This window comes from Anneissia japonica, unplaced genomic scaffold (genome assembly GCF_011630105.1).
Source record: "Anneissia japonica isolate Jap-2015-1 unplaced genomic scaffold, ASM1163010v1 scaffold288198_len44803_cov136, whole genome shotgun sequence".
NCBI classification, from domain to species: Eukaryota; Metazoa; Echinodermata; class Crinoidea; order Comatulida; family Comatulidae; genus Anneissia; species Anneissia japonica.
Genome location: NW_022747947.1, coordinates 15,609 through 36,954, shown reverse-complemented (window position 1 = coordinate 36,954; position 21,346 = coordinate 15,609). Strand labels below are relative to the sequence as shown.

The window sequence follows — 21,346 nt, the reverse complement described above, 5'->3', positions numbered from 1 at the left end:
GTAGTATTAATTATGTCGTACTATTTATCAGTGACACACATAATTATGAGAAATCTTAAATACATAAAATACATGAAAAATATTTCAAAAGTCAATGGGTGTGGATCGTGATGTTCTAAAAAGATTGGGTTTACTTTATACGCAGAAAGTTAAGCAGAGTTACAGTGACAGTATTATACTAAAGTTGTGTCGTCACAACGCTAGGTTGCGCTCTCTGTTGTCAACAGACATTTGTTACCCTTCATTACGCCTGAATGACTTCATAGGCTTTCCGGTAATAGGCATTTCAAAATCTAATATTTTACCATCAAAATGTACTAAAAACACAAAAGCTCGCATTATATTAGTTATCGAACACGCATTTCATCATCAATTGAAATTTACAAAGAAAAAATTAAGATACATCTTAATATTTACGTTACAAAATGGAATCAATGGTTTGTCCGTGGAGAAAATGGCGTCCGGCTGAACACATTTTGCAACGATAGCAACAGAGTAGTATCACATAGTATTGTGACGTAACACTGTAGTTCTCTATAGAATAATTATCTAAATCTAGATTCATTACCATGATGGTAAAACATCCCCTCATCAATTAAAACAACTTTCCTGATTCATTTTAACTGCTAGACCAATTTATCCAGTGAACTTGAATCTATATGGTAAGGAAACTTGGTAGTTCTAAATAACCTCACCCTAACAATTAAGGAACTTTTTTATCTAACTTTTTTACTTTAAGTAACTTTTCTCAAAATTTCTAATTCTCAATTCCGTATCTTATGATTGAAAAAAAAATGATAATTGTAAAATCCAGTAAATAAATCTCCATTTAAATTTATAAAACAAATTATTTACAATACAAAAAAAATCTATCAAATACATCTCAAAAAACCATTAATCTGTCATTTTCGCAACCAAGTGTGAGTGAATGTTAGCCCACACCTCAATCCAGTATATTAATGCTTATAAGCATAAAAATCCCTCTTTTTCATAATTTTTCTTAATTTGCCATTATTTTTTATTTATTTATTTATTTTTTGTATATTTAATTAAAGATGTATTGTCCCTTGCTAAAATAAAAAAATCATAAAAAATAATTTTTTAATAAACTTGCTCATATTGCAATAGCATACAAGTTAATAACTTGTGCATAAAAATTATTGAATTTTAAAAATGTGTACCCTGATTTTTAAACCAAAAAATTATAATAAAAATGATAAAACACTTCCAGTCACTGGAAGGGTTTCTATAATTTTTCACTGTAAACTAATAGGTAGACTTTTTTTTAATACACTAATTTTTATGTTCAAGTTGATAACTTTTATGTTACTTCAAAATGGGCAAGTTCATTTCAAAAAATATTTTTATGATTTTTTTGGTATTTAGTATGGGACAATACATCTTTAATAGATTTAGCTACGTTATTGTATAGAAGACATTTTTATTACTGAAAAGCTAGAAAAAAACAGAGTACCTACCCAGGGCATTTCAATCTTTAATAGAGGTTTTATAAACTTAATGCTAGATGGAATTGCATCCTGGTCATAACGTCATCTGCTGATGACATCGTATGCTCCTTCCAGTTGTAGGTTGTGCGGGGCCCAGCCAGGAGAGGATGTTATTAAATCATTGTATAGGTTAGAAAGTTCATGCGCACCTGGATCCTTGTTCCTTGTTCATGGTTTTATCTTTGTTTCTTCTTACGTATAATGACTCCATGATCTGTCTCTCTTTGTATTATTGATGATGATGTTGCTCTGAAAGCCCTTGTCATTACTCCCCGTCTTTGTTTTAACATCTTTTATGATTATTGATGAGGGTTTGTAATGCCCTCCCTGTGTCCCTGAAGTAAACTTGTAAACAGTATTAATATGTGGCTTTGTAGACTACACCACATGTATCCATCTTTTCAATCTTGTCTTTAGGGTGTACGAGGCTGTGGTTGAAGTTGTGCATAACTTTCTAACCTAAATCAAAACATCCTGAGTTATTAAGTACTCTGTTTCTTACTAGATATTACAAAAAAAAAATTGTCTTCTAGATGACCTGAAGTTAGCAATATTGATAAGCGGCCACAAAGTATAAATAATATTTTTAATGTCTAGTATTTCTTTGTATAAGCTTTGAAATACTCGCACGTGTGCTGAAACACAGCATGAACCACTTCACAGTCTGTCAACAGTGCAAGCCTGGGTTTCTATGCATGACCGGCTGAGAATGGTCAGCATTTGTTTTAACTCCTGACCATGAGGTTCGGAGCCTGCATGAAATACACTCTACCTATTTCAGAAATTCACTTGCCTTTCTTCTGCATAACTTCATCAAGAGAAATCAACTGCATTAAAATGCAATAATCATTTTTATTTTTACCCTCTGTAATGTTAATATCCTCATACACACAGGCTAATCCTCTGTCATCTTTTCCTTTGTAGTAGGCTAGATCACTACATGCAGCAAAATTTCTTCCAATTAAGGGAGGACATGGATCTGTCCATTTTTCACCACCGTCTTCGCTCAATCGAATAGAAAGTTTTTCAAAACCTGATTCATGTGCTGGATTTGTAAAGGCTATCAAGTTTAATCCTTTTTTCGTTTCTGATGGAATGCTTATAATGCCAGCCTACAAAAAATATTTAACAATCAAAAAGCAAACACATCATGATTGTGGTCACTGGGTTCGTGACCACCTTTGCCACCACCACCACCATCATCATCTACATGACTGATATCACAAATATTTGCATCCTGTTTCAAATCTTCTTTCCTTTCTTATGCACTTCAACTTTATTAAAAAGTTATTAAACATGCCCTCTTTAGCCTCAGCCCAAGTACCCCTCGCTCTGCAACATATACTTATATTTATTTGTCGCTGTGTGGCACTTTTATTTCTATGTACTGTACATAATTAGTATAATACTGTATATATGTCATGTAATTTGATATGGATATTACCCACAATGGCCATTGCAGCAAAATATAATCTTGAACCTTGAATCATCACCACTCACTACCATAAAACATTACCATCAACAACATCATTATCACTACCCTCAACATCAATATCATCTTCATTATCAATATTTATAATATATTTCGTTTTTGTTGATCACAATAAACAGTCGTAATTTTTTTTACATACTATGTTTCGTGAATAATACATTTATTGTTCTTGTTTTCTTGATGTCCATTCCAGTTTGGTCTGAAGTCACCACAGTGTTGTAAAGGTTAAAGTGCGCCTGCTCCACCTACTGGTTACTTGTTCTGTGCTTTGGTTAGGCATTGATCACGGCTGCTTGTAGGTTGTGAGGTGCCTAAATATGTGGGGTGCAGCGCTTCGTATCTGCAAAGAAAGGCACTTTACAAATGTTCTCATTGGATTGGGTTGGTTGTCTCGGGGGACCGCCTATTTTTAGTCTCATCTTGTGTTATTTCTTCATATAAATGTGAAAGTTCATGATAGTGCAGGCAGGTGCACTTCAACCTTTACAACACAGAGGTGACATCAGACCAAACTGGAACTAACACCACCAGTCTACCTGAAGAATTAAATGGAGCATTCAGGAAACAAAGTATGTAAGTAGAATTACAATGCTTTATTTTGATCAACAACAAAAAAATATTTTATAAATATGTCATTTGGATCTAGATGAATTTATTTAAAACTAGAAATTGCAAATTGCAAGTGAAGTGCTGCGAAGTACAACTGCATAAAATGTTCTTCGAACAAAATTATTTATGGGAGTCAAGTGAAAATAATGAATAATAAAAATATAACAAATAATATGAGACACAACCCATTGTCTATATTAGAACACTTCTCATTGGGTAACAAAGTCGTAATTTTTCATTTTTGTCAAAAAGTGTCTATAGTGGTGAATTATGGTTTAAGTTTCAAAAATTTCTATGTATGTGGAAAATGTAGTTGATTACCAAAGGTTACAATTTTTATTTTGAAAACTGCATGGTCTAGGAATTTTGAATTGCTATAACTTTTCATTTTCTTGGTCAATTTTCACAAATCAAATTGCAGTTTATAGAAGCATTTAACAAGCTCGCGGTAAAAAAAAATCAGATGTAACAGACATTGCGAAGTACCCAAAATTAATAAAACAAAAACTAGCACCATAAAACGAATGGCACGCATAGACTAATAATTGACGGCTGTACTCGCAACTAGTATCGGATTGTCAATGCCACAGTAAAGATCAAAGGACTGTACGCACGCGTTATGTTCGAGAGCGGAGGTGTGCGTCCTTCTGTTGAATTACCTTGATAATACATGGATAAATATTTGATAAATAAAATATAACAAATGAAGAATCACACCAAGGAAAAATTGCTCAGCCAATACCAGTATTAGAACATTTATTGAGAGCAACAAAACTTGTAATAATATTACATGTAGGCTTAGTTAAGTAATTTGTTCAGATATGCTGTTGTTAGTATATTACAATAAGTGGCATAATTATTTGAGAATTACATTCACATGTGTTTTTATCCAATAGAGAATATAGTATTAGTGATAAAAGTGGGAAAAAAACCACTTACTTGTGCATGGCTTCCAAAAGAAGCATTATCTGGACTGCAGGATATAGGTACTACTTCCCAGGTGTCACCTCCACTGGCACTTGTTATCACACAAAGCTGAACCTCTGCATAGATTGTAAAAGTATTTTTTAAATATTCAAAGGGAACTATTATAAAGAAAGCATTGTTTATTATGCCAATAATGCAATATTTAATGTTGATGGGTCTGAAATTACCAGGAATAAAGAATCATTCACACACAAATCACAAAAGAAACACAACACCAAAAAATAAATAAAAAACTTACAGCTAAGTTAAATAAGTCACATTATTATCAACTTAAGTCAATGGGCAACAAGAAGAAAAGATATAAAATGTAGTCATACGCTCACTAAACTCGATGAAACCAGCAACAACTAATTGTCCCGACTGCAAGCACAGACCATGCCCTGGACCTTAACAAAAATTAACAAATTATTTAAGTAAGGAATGATTACACAAACATATTTTATTAATATTTGATTTTTGCAATAATTTTTCTTCTTTTGAGGAATTTCAATTATCTACACACCAATAAAATTGAGCTGTGCACTTTCCTGCATATCTTTAGGCCATTCCAAAAGGACATCGATTGGATCACTCAAAGGTTTTCCATTAGAAATCTTCAGTTGAATTAGCTTACCACCACCCTGCTGAGCTGTGCATTCAACACATAATAAAATAATTTCACCTTTTTCTCTATCCACAACGATTGGCACCAAGTTCTGAAACCTAATTACATCATTTTAATAAAAATTATTCAAAAGTGCAATAGGAAATCATTTGGGTTAACAATTACAACTTTAATTAAGTGCAATGTTTGAAATAATAGTTGTAAATATTTTTAAGTTCGTTAGGGTAGAGCAAACTCAGTGATAAATGGGACAAACAATTGCTCATAATGATTTTCAAATGTTTAAATGGTCATGCTCCATCATATTTATCGAAAAAAAAAATTTTAATTATGATTTGCATATGCATTGTACTACTCGCAGTCAAAGTAAAAATACACTAATTGAATACACCTGGAATAATATGCAAGGTAAAAGAACTTTTGTATACCGATCTACTAAATTATGGATCATACTAAAACCAACTTTAAATCTATGACACTTTCAAATTTTAAGCTTTCTATTTCAAATCCTCAATAATACCATCTTAATTAATAACCTGATTTTCTCTTACTTTGCATATTCATATTTATTATTTAAATTTATAATTTTTCTTAAGTTTTCTTTCTAATATGTTCATTTTAAATCTATTTTCATTTGTAGTTAAGTTATCCATCTTTTTTTGGTTACCATATGTATATACAGGTATCTGCTTTTAAAATTTTGTAGTTAAGAACTGAACCACTTTGGAAACCAGTACTATGTATTGAAAAGTGTATATTCAGTATAAAGAAAAAAAAATAAAATAAATTAATTAATAAACAGTAAAATGAAAAACAGCACTTTGAAGATTAACAAATATTTTATTAGCACAAGCACGCAATGAACTTTTTTAGGTGACCGTACAAATGAAACAATATCAATTTCTTATAAGCATGGTTCATGAAGAAGTTAAACTGCCTATCTAAATCTTGAAATATGATACAATTTTCCCTAATTGCGTTTGATGGCAAGTTAGAGCCAGATACAGCAGCCAGCCAGCTTCAAGGAAGTCAACATCACTAAACAAGAATTAAGGGAAAACCAGACTGAAAAATCCACGTGGTGGAAAGGCTTGTTTAATAAAACTTCTATTTTTTGAGCCCCTTAGAACCAAAGGGTATTCGTAAAAAACTATCAAATTTGTAAACTACTGTAGATCAGTTTCCACTAGCTATACTCTGCCATTGATATATCAGACTAATGGCGACTAGGTCAATTATAGTACCCTAGTAGTAGTACGAAACAAACCGGCAGTGCAGCAGCAGCGTGGTCTACCGCAATAGTAGTAGACTAGACCCTAGCTAAATTTACCTTCAATAAAAACCAAATTATTTTATTCGCTAGCATTCTCCCATTTAACAAAATATTGTTTTAATTCTTATTAAAACATCTGTATACTTTATGGACCTTTATGTCATGTTTTTTGTAGTATTTAGATCAAATTCTGAATTGTGTTGTTTATATGCACTTCGCAAAAATCTAGCGCCACGGTGTCAAATAAGTTGCTGACTTCAACACACTTTTTTATTTCGTCATCGTAAACATGTGCGCTCATTTAAACAACTGGCAATGGATATTTTACGAAGTTTGGTGAATTTTATAAGTTATTTTATAGGCATCAAGCTACTGTAATATGATTTCATATTTGTTGTAATTTCCAGTGGCGGATACAGGAATTCGAAATAGAACCTCTAGATGGCCGGAAATTGCACTTCCAGACATAAAATTTGAATATAATTATCTTTATATCTCCATTTTTTTATTGAACAATTTAGGAGGGTGAGCGAGCAGGCCGTCTGGGTCTCCTTGAATCCGCCACTGGGTACTTCAGCAGATGGAGAATCTATACCACCTCAGCCCCACCATGGTTGGGGCTGAGGCAAGAAGATTTGTGATTATGGCACCTCTAGATGGCTGGAAATTACACTCTTAAAATTTGAATATAATTTTCCTTATAATCTCCATTAAAAAAATATTGAACAATTTAGCCTCCCCCTCCCCTTGAACGCGCCACAGATTTCCGAACAAAGTCGAAGTCGAGATTGCTTCCACGACCTCAATGAATTTTTTATTATGAGGGTTATCCTTGATCTGGGTTCCCCGACGAAAACTTCACTTTTCCCCCGATAAATAAAAATTACCTTTCTATAAGCTAAGCTCGGAAATGATACTCCAACTGTGGCGGGTCCACGAAGTCGAAATAGAGGGGTTCCAGGGAGAGTCTTGCGTAAATAGAATGTCCACCCGCCTCAGCCCCACAGCTGTTGTTAATATGATTATGGCACCTCTAGATGGCCGGAAATGGCACTCTCAGATTAAAAGTTGAATACATTTTTTTTTTACTCAATACAGTTTTACAACCTATAACACATTAACTACAGTGTAATGTAAATTCTGTAGTTAACCTTCAGACAACTTTATTTTTTAAAAATGGCCTAATAATTAAGTATCTTATTGTTTTCGTTAAATTAGAGTTTAAATGTGGTAAGATTACGCTGGTTTGAAAGTTTACTGTAAGTCAATCAGTTACACTTACTATACATCTTCGTGGTTAGCATAAACAGAACTAGAACGTCGCTCCATTAAGAGTGTCTACCTCCCCCCCCCCTATATGCCTAAATACAGAATTCACGAATGCAGGCGAAATTTTCTTCATGCTCGAGGGTAGGTTTCAAGGCAACTTTACAGACGCACGTATACAGACGTTAATCAACATTTGGTTGCTCAACTCAAAAAGAGAACTTGTAATGGTCGTTAGAAAATGAAAAAAAAAGCTATATTTTATAATAATAATAATAATAATAATAATAATAATAATAATAATGACGACATTGCAGCGTTCATAAAATGTTTGTCACTAGTGCTGGGAACAGTCACAAAAGTGGGGGGGGGGGAGCAGGCCCCCCCCCCAGTATAAAAAGTGAGTGGGCCAATGGCCCCCTGGGCCATTACCACCCGTAATGAAACTATTATACAAACACTATGGCAATCAGTAATCAATTGTGAACACAATACTAACAATCACTTTAAACAATCATTGAATTTGAATGAGTATTCAATAGCAATCATAATATTAAATGCACTAAGTTTAACCAGAACCAATTCAATATACCTGAATCAAATCATGAAGAACTTCTTGAACAAAATGCTTATTTTCCTTACAACACGGAATGGAAATAAGCTGAATTGGGATAAGCACATTATATATTAGTACTGTGCTTTAACGTTGTTCATTACATACATGGAAACAATCGTCCAAGAACCATTATTGTGATATAATTAACGATATATTATAACTAGCAAAATACTGTTATTAAATTTATTCCTATTAACTAGCAATATGTTATCAATTTTATTACCTATTGACTAACAAGAACAGATAATCGTCATAATATTGCAAGTTTAGGCAAAGTATCAAATACTCTAGTGTACTTACACATGTGAGCAACCATTAAAGTACATATTTAAAAACTAAAACAAAACATGTTTCCTCCAAGAAAATCAAATATCTTCAAACGCAGCAGCCGAAGAAAATGTATTATAAACAGCAAGCCACCTGCTATGCAAATTGCATAACACTAACACGCGAATCCAGATGCAACGATCTATGCAGAAGTGTGCAGCGATCCATACAAAAGCAAAACAATAGGGAACGTGGCAAAAGCATTATTCCAGTCCACGACACTAATAAAATATTTGTTTATAAATCTTCAAAATGCTGCTTGTCATTTTACTGTTGATTACTATATTTCAGACTAACACTATTTCATGTTTGAAATAAGAATGTGTAATCTCTTTCTTTTATATCAGTTTTTTTCATGTATTAAATCTTTTACAATTTAATAAACTTAGGAATTATTATTGTTAATTTGTTTTATTGTTAAATTTTTTTAAGGACCCCCAATGGTAATAAGTTTTTTATATTTTCAAACTGGGTTACCCTGGGAATTAATGTCTTTTCTATTGTTCTTAATTATTTATCTGTTCTTTGATTTTGTTCTGTATTCACGAAATATGTGATTATAATTCCTGAATAAAATGAAATGTTCCAACAATCAATATACTGTACATTTATTTGTATAAAGCAATTATTTCATAAATATTTCATTAAAAAAAAAACTTTATGCACCAAAACCTACATTAATTCTAAAAAAAAGTTAAACAATGAGATACCTTGTATCAGCCTTGGCTAATATGGTTTGTTGATTTTCCCATTTAATTCTATTGTGTTCCATCAGTTTTCCTCTACGTGACAATCCTCTTGAATGTTTGTCATCAACTTGCTCTTCACAAAAAACAATGAAATGCTTGTTGGCCAAGAAAACTATAGCAGGATGTCTATGTGAGGAACGATACAAAACTGTGGTAAATAATTTAAAGAAAAGAAGTAAACACAAATAATAGACAAGTTTTATATATTATGTAACAAATTCTAAAGTTCACAAACCTGTAAACACAATGATCTTCACCTTCTACACCTGAACCAAACACGTCCACTAAAAAATGACAATAGAAAATTTAAGATACAGAAGGTTAAATGTAACAAACACCTGCAATATGTAGAAACAATCACACATATTTTTGAAATATTGTATTTTTTTCACTTTCAACGCTTTCTGTTTTGCTTAAGTAAACAAAATATCATGAAACTCACAAGGCACAACAAGAGTTGTGGATGCCTGATGCTCTGTGTTGGGAGTGAATTTTTTCTTTGAAACTACCTCACAGGTATAAACACCAGCATCAGCCACTGTCACTTGATTTATTTTCAACTGGCAACAGAGTTGATAAAGACGAGCTTCATATTTCATCCTTTCCGTTTTCTCCAAGTTTTCAGAGTCAAAGATCACTTTCTTTCCTTTAGCTGTTTCTTTAGACCATTTTTGTATATCCACTTTACCTTTGAGATTATAGGCACAGGTTAAGGTTGCACTGTCTTCTCCATCAAATGCCAAAACATTTGGTATGTCAATGGCTAAAGAAAGAAGGAAAATAACAGTATGTTTTACATACATGACAAAATAATATATGGTGTGGTTTAGCAGGGGTCTTATGTCTCCTACATGTCGCAGGAGTGGGTAGTATAATACTTTACTCCAAGTATCGAAATAAACACCATTGTGTCGGTATTCAATATTTCGACATTAATTATGTCATCTACTCTAACAGATATATCTGATCACATACTTAATAATTTTAATGATGGTAAAGCAACAGCTGCCATATTTCTGGATCTTAAAAAAGCATTTGATACAGTTGATCATGAACTACTCATTACCAAACTTAAATCATATGGTGTTAACAATGAAGAATTGAACTGGTTTATTTCTTACTTAAGTAACAGGTCTCAAGTTGTAAATATAAATTCAACACAATCTGATGCCTTGTAAAGGCATGAAGCGCTATATAAGAACGACATATTATTATAAACAATATTTCATCCAATGTTTCAAAGCGTATTGGTGTCATCCGACGTACTAAATCTTTTCTTCCTTCTTATACGCTTAAAATGTTAGCAAATGCTTTAATTTTTCGTCTTTTCGATTATTGTTGTTGTGTTTGGTCTAATTGTAATGTTCAAAATTCTAACTGTTTACAAGTTCTTATGAATAGATTAGGTAGAATTTTACTTTCTGTTGATATAAAGACTCCTGTTGATTATATTTTAAGTGCCCTTGGATGGAATAGACTTAATGTGATTTGGAATGAAAAATTACTTCTTATGACTTTCAAATGCTTAAAAGGATATGCCCCTCAATATTTGTCTTTAAAATTTACCTTTAACAATACTACCCCTTCTAAAAACACACATAGCCAAACCCATAACAACCTGGTCCTTCCAATGTATAATATTGGACAGGGAAAAAGAACTTTTTTATATCGATCATCCAAAAGTTGGAATGAACTACCACACAAATTAAAAATTAATTTTAAAGATGTCGACTTTTTCATTCCAAAATCATTTAAAATAATTTTCAAATTTTATTTTATTTTATTCTTTGTCTTTATTTCTACCGTATATGTTTCTTGACACTGTACCACTTTGAAAATCAGTACTTTAGTACTGAAAGTGCCTACAGTATAAAGAAAGATTAAATAAATAAATAAATAAATAAATAAATAAATCATCAGTACCAAAAGTGTTTGACCAATCAAAACATTACCAATAGTAGGTGACATAGCTATGAATAAACTAAAGATCAAAGCATCCTTACCCTACTGATCAAAGCTACCTACAAAAACAAAGAAAGCTCCTTTGAAGCTTTGAGCCCATTGTTAAGCAATGGGTGTAGCCTACGTATAGCAAATGCTTCTTTAAACAATAGTATAGACTATAGACCAATAGTATAGACCAATTTAGCAGGAATCTTCCAGAAATCGGGAAGCGCCTTCTGCTTTTCTGTGAGCAAGCAACAATCTCTGAGAAATAACCCATTTCCTTTAAATTCACTATATTTATTATGATTTTTAGAAGAGAATAATAAAAATACATAAAAAAACTATGTGAATGTGTATGTGAATGTTTATGAAGACTAATTGAATCCCGACATGATGGCGTGCATTTCGATACTTGGAGTATGTATTATACTATCTTAACTAATTTTACAATACAAAATAACAAGATCATACAGTACAATTCATTTTTCTCAATTCACAGACAAAAAAAAATCAATTACGAGCCAAAGCCATGGAACAATATAAAAATGGTGTTATTTACAAATCTCTTGCTCTGGTAAAATCTGAAAAAATTCCATAAAGCAATTAAAAAAACTTCCAAGGAGAAACACAATTCAGTTTTCCCAATTTACAGACAAAAAATCAATTACTAGCTAAAACCATATATGGAGAGAATATAAAACTTTTAATCTGTTAATTGGCAAGGATTTGTTTTTCATTATAATTTCAAATAAAAGCTTATAAACTTACTTAAAATGTAAGAAACAATTCGAATTTTAGGTTATTCTTATAGTTTCAAAAACCAGTAAATTAAAAATTATAATAAATCTTTTTAAATAAGTGAACAAATCTATAAAATTTGATTCTTTGACATTTAAAAAAAAAAATTGTATTCATTAAGAAAGAGGATTTTCTTGTTATAGTAAACAAAGCATCGTAATAGTAATGGTGTGCAAAAATGGACTAAAAGGGGGGGGGGGGGGTGTTACAGAGCGGGGGTATCTCTTATACACATCTAGATGTGTATAAGAGACAGGTTCCTATCTTAATGCATTGGCAAAACCTCCTAAATGACAGTGTGTAGAGAAATCACCCTATGTTACTCATGGACCAACTCTTTTTCTACATCACAAAAAATCAATATCAGGTTGGCAAGACAAATTACCCCCACCACCTTCCCACATTCCTATCTTAATGCACTGGCAAACCTTCCTAAATATGACAGTGTAGAGAAAATTCACCGCATGTAGCACATGGACCAACATGTATCACATGTGAGTAAAATCACATTCAAAATTTAGTCTGAGAATGCCATTTCCAGCCACCTAGAGGTGCCACAATCATAATGTTCTACCTCAGCCCCAATCATGGTGGGGTTGAGCTGGTATAGACCCTATATAAGCCCCCTTCCTGCTCCCCCTTTTGCAAATTCTCAGATTTGTCACTGGAGGTGTCACAACGGGAGCAAAGTGGGCGTAGTCGGGAATTGATCAAAATATATCGGAAGTGGTCAAGGGGGCGATGCCCTAAAGTTTGAGAATTTATCAAATTATGTAGAAAATACAGTACATATAATTTACTTTTTTCCGATGAATTTTCAATTCAAGGATTTTATTCAACTAAAAAAATACTACATTGTAGCCAATGGCTAAAAAATATTTCACAATAAAAAAGGCACCAAAAACTACTGAATTACAAAAAATTGTGGCTTTTCTCCCCGACTGGATAAGTGGGGGAGGGGAGCAGCTCTTCCTGACAGGGGCCCACCCCTGCTCCCAGAATTGACTTCTTCCAACTTAAGACCTCTAAAAATTACTCTTATAATAAATACTTTATTTCAACACGGTAAAACTTGAGTCACCCAAGGGTGTTTTTTATCAAGGCCGTGCAAGGCAGTATACATATAAGTAGTATAAAACTATAAGAGCCAAACAATGTAGTAAAAAATCTCAGATAAGAAATACACTCTCTGAGTAACCAAATGAGCACCAGCGCGCCCAGACCCAACATTCCGACATCAACCATCAAATCAATGCCGAAACACTGAATCCCAAACACGATGGCACGCATCTCAACACCCGGAGCATATGTAGTAGTTAAGTATCAAGAACAAAAGGTTAAGAAACACAATACATAAATACTAAAAAATTATTTTACAGTATATATAAGGTGAGCAAACAGAGTGAAATTGTACACTCCAGATAAAATAAACTGTTTTAATTTGACTAGACTTGGTGCATTTTTAACACTGTCATTAAGATTAAGATTATTCCACAGCATAGCACCACAGTCTTTTCAGTAATTTTGGCTATGTAGCATACCACTGAGATTGGTCTATAATTGTTAGGGCTTTACCTTTATATATGGGAGTAATCTTTGAGTCTTTCCAATCGTTTAGAAACATACCCATTCATTAATGATTTATTTATAATGGAACTTGGTTCTACCAACTGAACCTTAGGCGAGGAGCGGCTGGAACAAGTGACGATGTTAAGGCTGTAGCTAGCGGTGCTCCTGCCTTACCGCTCGGCCATTCGACTCGCCCAAAATCCTGGATTTTCTTTTCCATTCTGTCAGTACATTGTTTTCACCATGTTTTGTTGATTATTAGATGGAATAAATATATTGAAGTTGGGCAGAGGTGGGGTGGGTTACAGGTAGGTAGGGGTAAGGGTATTTGTGGAAACATATGTCGGGGTATGGCAACGCAGCAACATATATATCAGGGTTTTTATTCTACAGAAACATGGTTTTAGACTAGGTATAGAATACTTGCATTTTCAAAGCCAGTATAAGATATTGACTTGGACTGGTGGGGGGGAGGGGTGGGAGATTGGTACATGCACAGAGGGGAGCATAGGAAAAAGAATTTTTACGTTTAAGTTATTTTTAAGTTCTTTTTCAGGATGTACTAGAATTTTAATGTGTAGGGACATGACTGGGGGATTAAGGTGAAGCGGAGCAATGAGGAGGAAAAAGTATAACTTGATGTCTGGCAACACTACTACCAACGTACATTTTTTGGTTCCTGTACTGTCATAATATTTTACTTTAAAGAAGTGTGGTCAATGCATTAAGATAGAAATAGGGATGAGAGAGGTTAACTTGTAGGGGTATTACATCACCTTCACAACCTGATATCAGGTAGGATTTAGGTTTTTTGTGATGTACATCGATTGTAGGCTATTTTGTTGGGGAAAAAATTGGTCCATGCGCTTCAATATGTGAATTTTATCTACGCTGTCATAATATATAGGAAGTGTTGCCAATGTGGCTAGGTGGTGGGGGAAATTTTTAGGGGGTGTTACATCACCTTCCCAACCTCATATTGGGTAGGATTTAGGATTTTTGCATACACCAGGAAAAAAGTTGGTCTTCTAGGAGTGCATTTTCTCTACACTGTCATATTTTGGAAGTTTTGTCAATGCATTAAGATAGGAACATGCTTAGGTGGGGGTACTTTGCTGGAGGTCTTACATCACCTTCCCAACTTGATATCATGTAAGATTTAGGATTTTGGGGGTCTGGGGTCAGACCCAACCTCCGGGGTTCATCTTACATACTTTTTGTCTTTGACGGCCTACCCTACATTAGGAGGGGTCAAATCTTATGTTGCTAGCTCTCAGACTATTTAGTTTTACTTTTTAGAATACAGGCCTTAAAGTGGTATAATGGAATAAAAATGTCTTTACCCTCAACAGTTAAACAAGTAGATGTAGAAGAGTACCAATCACTTTCATTACCATCAGTATTTTTAGTAGAACACTTCAACATGTAGAAACTAGCATGTGCGAGTTCAACATTAAAAATCTTCAGAATTAACTGTTGATCCTCCTTTAAAGCACTATAATGTAAGTTAAAGCGATCATTCGACTGAGCAACGGCTTTCCATTTGTTCTTAATATTTTTGTAAAAGATAAATGATTCAATTTCCAGAGGTTTTAACAAATTCCAACGCAGTTCAACATCTTCACCTTTTATGGCACCACTATTTTTTTTTACAGACATCAATAAATGACCTGTGTAATAAAAAAAAGGTAGTAATAATTTCTTTAAAAAATCATGATAATAATGTTATTTACTAAAAGATAGGATACCTAGCATTCTTGTACCAGATCCGCTGTGGTTCAGCTCAAAGATCCGGACCCACAGTAGGCCTCGGGATATCCAATCCAAACTTCCTCTGTATCAATGCTACAGTGAAAGAAATACCTACACAGACAATGATGTATCTGACCTACTGATATTAATTTGAAACCTCACAAAAACAAATAAAAAATATATTAAGTGGTGCTAGTGCCAAAATACCAGTTGTAATATTCATTATTAACTTGGAATAGACTTTTTTTATTAGTATCGTATTAGTACCTACATAAATTTTGAATATGGTACCTTGTTTTATTACACTCTTATGGTGCAGGAGTTGGCTTTATGCAAATCAATATTAATTCTCCCTCCAATTAAATACCATTTTTTAGAACAGGAATTTCATGGTCTTTAGGAGGTTTCGTCTATAATTAGAAAAATAATAAATAATAAACTAATGAAAATACAGGATACGTTTATCCATGATGCAGAAAAGCGGTCTTTTACTGAAGGTCTATCTTGAAAGGAGTATTTATTAAGAGCGAGACCAATATTGTTATTGTAAGCTCTTTCAAAATACAAGTACTGTACCGTTAACCTTTAGTGATCCAGTACAAACAAATGCAAACTTTCTTCCATTGACTTCCACCTCACAACTGTATTCTCCAGCATGTTCAGTTGTGATATTCTCCAAAGTCAAAAAAGCCCGAGATTTTTCTAAATCCAAACCTGCTGCATAGCCTTGTTTTGTAAATTTATTTTTTAGATCAGCGAGCAAACTTCCTGCTTTTTTAGATTTGCCCTTGTACCATTTGATATCTGATATATCTTTCAGAGAATCTTCTATGACTTCAGTAAAGTATAAATACAACCTGAAGGTGCTAATGCCCTCATTGGTTGTTTTATCTGGAATTTCCAATGAGAATGGAGCTGAAAAAAAAAAAACGATAATTGATTCACTGGATTATTTTATTATAATGTTTAATATTAAGTTTATGCAATTTAGATATGTGAAATCGTATGATTTTGATCATCAAAATCAATTGCATTTAATCTTCATTTCCATCATTATAATTAAACCATACATAACCAAAGTGTTATGGTTTCATCGGGATCCAATTAATAAAATGTGAGACAATATATCACTGTAACTTGTTTCCTTTGTTTCCAGTCAACAATTCAATCGAGAGTTACAAATATGTGAGCTGAGCTCTTACGTGTGTTCTCCCTCGTGTGTGTTAGCTCTCTACTCTACTACTACTACTACTTTTCCACCCCTGCTTGTCTAATACACGCACAATTAGCCTATTACGCGTGTAAACAACGTACCTGGATATCTAGTGTTGTTTTCAATAACATAAATACATGACATCCTCCTTATAAATGTGATTTTGCTTGCAAAATCAGAATTTCAAAGAACTCGAAGTTAACTACAGGTACACAGCAGGAAATCTAGAAAATCGCGAATAAACTATTGCAAATACTGCACAAGAGAGCAACGACTGAACATGATGCAATACAGCCAATAGCTAATAAATGACTATTAATACAGACTACAGGTATCAGCAAGAAAATATAATTTAATTTAATGGGGAACCCAAAGATACAAGTGTGGATAGAATTATTTCATCATAAAAACGTACTGAACCTTGTATTATTAAGTCAAAATTTTGCAAAGATTTCATCTCACATAATGAGGAGATGAAATTTCAAAATTCACACCGTGAGCATGGTGCGATTTCTAAGATTGTATCACCTCATCACCAGTATGGTTTTAGGAAAAAATTCAGCACTAAACTCTCCTTAATAATTTAGTTAATGATCTTCAAATTTATTTAGAAAATTTACTTATTAATATTTCTGTTTGAAAATGCTCAAAATGGCCTAAAATCTGCTCTAATTAGTTTTATAAAAAGAGTAATTTTGAGCATTTTAAAAGATTTACGCATGCGTAAGCGCACGTCTTGACGCCTGAGCGCACGGTAATGGCACAAAAAGTTGACTCCTGGTATGAATACAGTGTCAGGAACCCAAAATATGTAACAAAACGTAATTTCCAGCTTCAGTACATGCTCTGCGCGTGGAAATGAGCGTACAGCGCGTAAATTATGAAAGATTTGGAATACTGAAAATGACCTGAAACATGCTTTAAATTATCTGAAAAGTGATAGAGAATTTTCAAATTTTATCGCACAAGTACATGCATGTCACAGCGTCCACGTGGACGGTAATGGCACAAGAAACTGAACCTTGTCAAATGCAGTGGCGGAGGGTAGGGTAAATTGCAAGGTATGCTAGGTATTAGCATATCTAGGAAAAAATACTCACCCATCCATTAGTCGTCACACCCACACCCCAACCAACAAATCATGCTCAAGTAGGTAAAAGTCACCTAAAATCACCTTATTTTGTGAGTTAGCCCCCCACCCCAACCACCTAATCACCGATCCCCCACTTTCCCACCCTATAAGCTCCCTTCCATTGGCTGATATTGAAAACAAGCCATGTGGAAATTTTAAGCAGCTGAGTGTAAGATGCAATAGACCCGACTGTGACTTATCCTTGATACCAAAGTAGGCCAAACATTGAAAAACTTTGGTATTCCAATGAACTGCAGCAAAATTAAGGTTTATATAGAAGATTCTGACTAAAAAATACTAAATAAAACGGAGAAACTGTACTACTATATTGTTTTTTTAAAAATTTGTTTTAGCCAGGGTATGCACTGCATACCTAGCTTGCCTTGACAATCCGCCACTGGTCAAGTATAATTTAAAAACGCCTGTTGGTTGGTAATGCCACATGAATTTTCCTTTCATATGAACAATATATCAGTGTCGAAATACAGTCTGCCAGCCTCTGTCGTTGATTTTTCACATATTTGAAAAAAGACAGATGAGAGGGATCCAAAAATCCTTCATTTTGACCATGATGGTGTCATCAGAATGAAAAATTAAGGGACATTTCCGAAAGAGAATTGTCTCGGATACACTGTAACCTCACAGGTGTATGTCGACACAAATGCGCGCAAAGATCCCTATGTGTGACCTGAAGTTTATGCTCACTGAATATGATTGAAAAATGACAATTGGTTAGGATAATATGATCGATAAGGTAAAAACGCATGACTGGGCACATTGAAAAGCTTAGTGTGACTATTCCAGGCCAACTAAATGTTCACTGAAGCTCCCATGTGTGTAGCTCATGCCAATTTTGAGATACGTGCACACAAAAATGGGGAGAAATAAAGGAGAATAAAAAGAAGATGATCTCTGACAATAACAAGAGGTGATCTGCTTCTGAAGCGGATCAAAGTGTCTATACCTTGGTTGACAACAAGTATCTTTTTGGCCACAACCTGTCTTCCAACACTTAGCTTAACAATGCACTGATACTCCCCAGCATCTGCTAATGTAACCTCCCTGATCTTCAGCGAGCTGTTCCCCTTTTCAAAATCGTTAATTGTTTCAAATCGTGAAACTACAGAGATATTGGTTGGTGTTCCATCCTTATGAAGTTTCTTCCAAATGCAATCTAAAATACACTCATCTACTGGTCCATATTTGCATTCCATCGCAAATTCACCACCACATTCTAGTTCTTCATTTACCTGTACAATATCAATCCCTTTTTAAAAAAAAAGGCAGACATTAGAGAACAGACACACTACATATAATTGCAATATATTGTAAGTACGGGAAAGACATTTGTTGTAAACAGGAAAGAATGCATACCTTAGACTATCACTACTTTACTAATATGTCTGATTATGCACTACACTAACATCTATCAATTACGAACGTCCCAATTACAAACTCTCAATTTTACAAACTTCATTATGAACAACTTGTTATTTTACATTGTAGTGTATTTAAATGGCTGTTACATACATTTTTTCTAACTGCAAGATTGATAAAAACTTCTTTTAAAGCAACAGTATATAAATGGTTTTCACCCAAGATATATTCCATTTAGAGCTGTACATGCTTGTTCAGGCAGCTACTACACATCAGTATAGGGAATCTTACTTTTTGTTCATTGGGGGTGCTATTACAATAGATAAAACTAGTGCGGTAATCTAATCGTGATCGTTATGAAGAGAATAATAACGTTTCATTCGGAAATCATTTAAAATGAATACATCACATACTGTAAGTCAGGTAAATTTGGCTTCTGTACACTATTATTTTTTTGTCCAAGTAACATTTCCTGACAAAGGAAAATACAGCATTAGGCCTGGCATACCCTTACTGAGATGCTATGAAAATTTGAACTCTTTGAATTACAGATTTTCTCATTCACGAACTCTGAGTAGTTTGGATAGAGGGGTATGTAATCGGGAAATGTTACTGTATTAACATTATTGAAATACTTAAACTAATGATAATGAATAACATAACATGAGATAACTTACAATGAACACATAATTTGTTCTCATGTGGATATGATTTTCCACATCTCACAATAGTGCACTTGTAGTTGCCTCCATTTGATCTCATAGGGTTTGAAATTGTCAGACTGACTGTTCCTCTACCATCAGCATCCACAGTAAATGGATCTTTAGGGTCAAGCAACATGCATCACATTATCATTGTTTTTATACAATACATAAACAAGTAAAATGTGCTTTGTAGTTTTACTTTATACATGATATCTATAAAGCACATACTACTAAACTAGAAATTGCAAATTGCAAGTGAAGTGCTGCGAAGTACAACTGCATATAAATGTTGTTCGAACAAAATTATTTATGCGAGTCAAGTAAAAATAATGAATAATAAAAATATAACAAATAATATGAGACACGACCCATTGTCTTTATTAGAACACTTCTCATTGGGTAACAAAGTCGTAATTTTTCATTTTTGTCAAAAAGTGTCTATACTTGTGTCAAAAGTGTCACTTGTTTTTTGACAAACAATGACCTTTCAGAGGTCAAATTGCTGTCAAGAATATGAATTGGCTGCTTCGCAGCAATAAATAATGCAATGTAGAATATTAGGCCTATTACATGTGATCGATTCCTAATGATAAATTATAGAACCAATTCCATCTAAACAGTTTATATGAAATACACATTTAAAACTATACAGTATTAATAGTAAAGAATATTAATTAAAATAAGGTAAACATGTTCTTACTGGTAGCTTTAGGACTGTCTCTGAAAATAAACAAGAAAATACACATAATTATATTTTTTTAACTTAATTGCTGTACTGGACCTCAGGTTATAATATACTGTACATTACAAATATATCAAAAATAATATTACTGTACTTTTATTAGTTTCTACTTTATTCTGTGGGTGAAGTAACACAAGGATTTCTACATCTAGCAAAACAAGAAAAAAAATATTGTAGCACCTATAATTTGTATTTCATTTATTGATTTTCAAATATGTATTTTTGTCTGAATCATCCCTAAACATCCCTTTTGTAGGAAAAGTAAAAAAAAAAAATAAAAATCTTGCCTTACTCAGCAGTTTGACTAAATAATAATAATAACTAGACTTACTATGTCTGTTTAAACAACAGAACATAGGGCTTTTCCCCATTGCTTTAATGAGAAATGAAGCTGAAATAGCAACAAAAAGAAAAGTTGTTAAAAGGTATAAAGTAAAAAAAAAACACGGAAAACCAATATAATTTAATGAAGTGGAAAAAAAAAAAATTGAAAACAATGTTTTTTATTTTTTTTTTATTTTATTCAATTTCCAGGTAACATACAAAAATACAAACAAACAGTGGAGCACCCCGTGGATTGCCGAAAGTACATAAGTACTATCAGGCGGCTCTCCAATGCAACACCATTACACAAACATTAAAATTTAAAAATTAAAGCTGCCTAATAAATAATCGAAGTGC

At 33.3% G+C, this 21,346-nt stretch overlaps 1 protein-coding gene across 1 annotated transcript; it reads right to left on the bottom strand.

Annotated features, from left to right (window-relative positions):
* Positions 1-4,663: 4,663 nt before the first annotated feature.
* On the bottom strand, positions 4,664-20,059 carry LOC117120642 (obscurin-like). Its single transcript, XM_033265669.1, has 8 exons — positions 19,897-20,059; positions 18,807-19,109; positions 16,074-16,412; positions 15,089-15,415; positions 9,874-10,194; positions 9,667-9,715; positions 9,393-9,557; positions 4,664-5,298 (listed from the first exon to the last, which is right to left on the bottom strand). Exons 1-8 carry the CDS (start codon positions 20,057-20,059, stop codon positions 5,091-5,093), a joined length of 1,875 nt encoding a protein of 624 aa, XP_033121560.1. The 3' UTR covers positions 4,664-5,090.
* Between the last annotated feature and the right edge of the window lie 1,287 nt (positions 20,060-21,346).

What these genes read in the sequence shown, in the direction of transcription:
- LOC117120642 (XM_033265669.1), bottom strand. Translation starts at nt 20,059, where the DNA reads ATGTTGCTTGACCCTAAAGATCCATTTACTGTGGATGCTGATGGTAGA. An exon ending in TGGATCACTAAAGGTTAACG is followed by an intron (nt 15,416 to 16,073) that starts GTACAGTACTTG and finishes TTTATTACACAG; the next exon opens with GTCATTTATTGATGTCTGTA. An exon ending in TACTTGTTTAACTGTTGAGG is followed by an intron (nt 10,195 to 15,088) that starts GTAAAGACATTT and finishes TTCTTTCTTTAG; the next exon opens with CCATTGACATACCAAATGTT.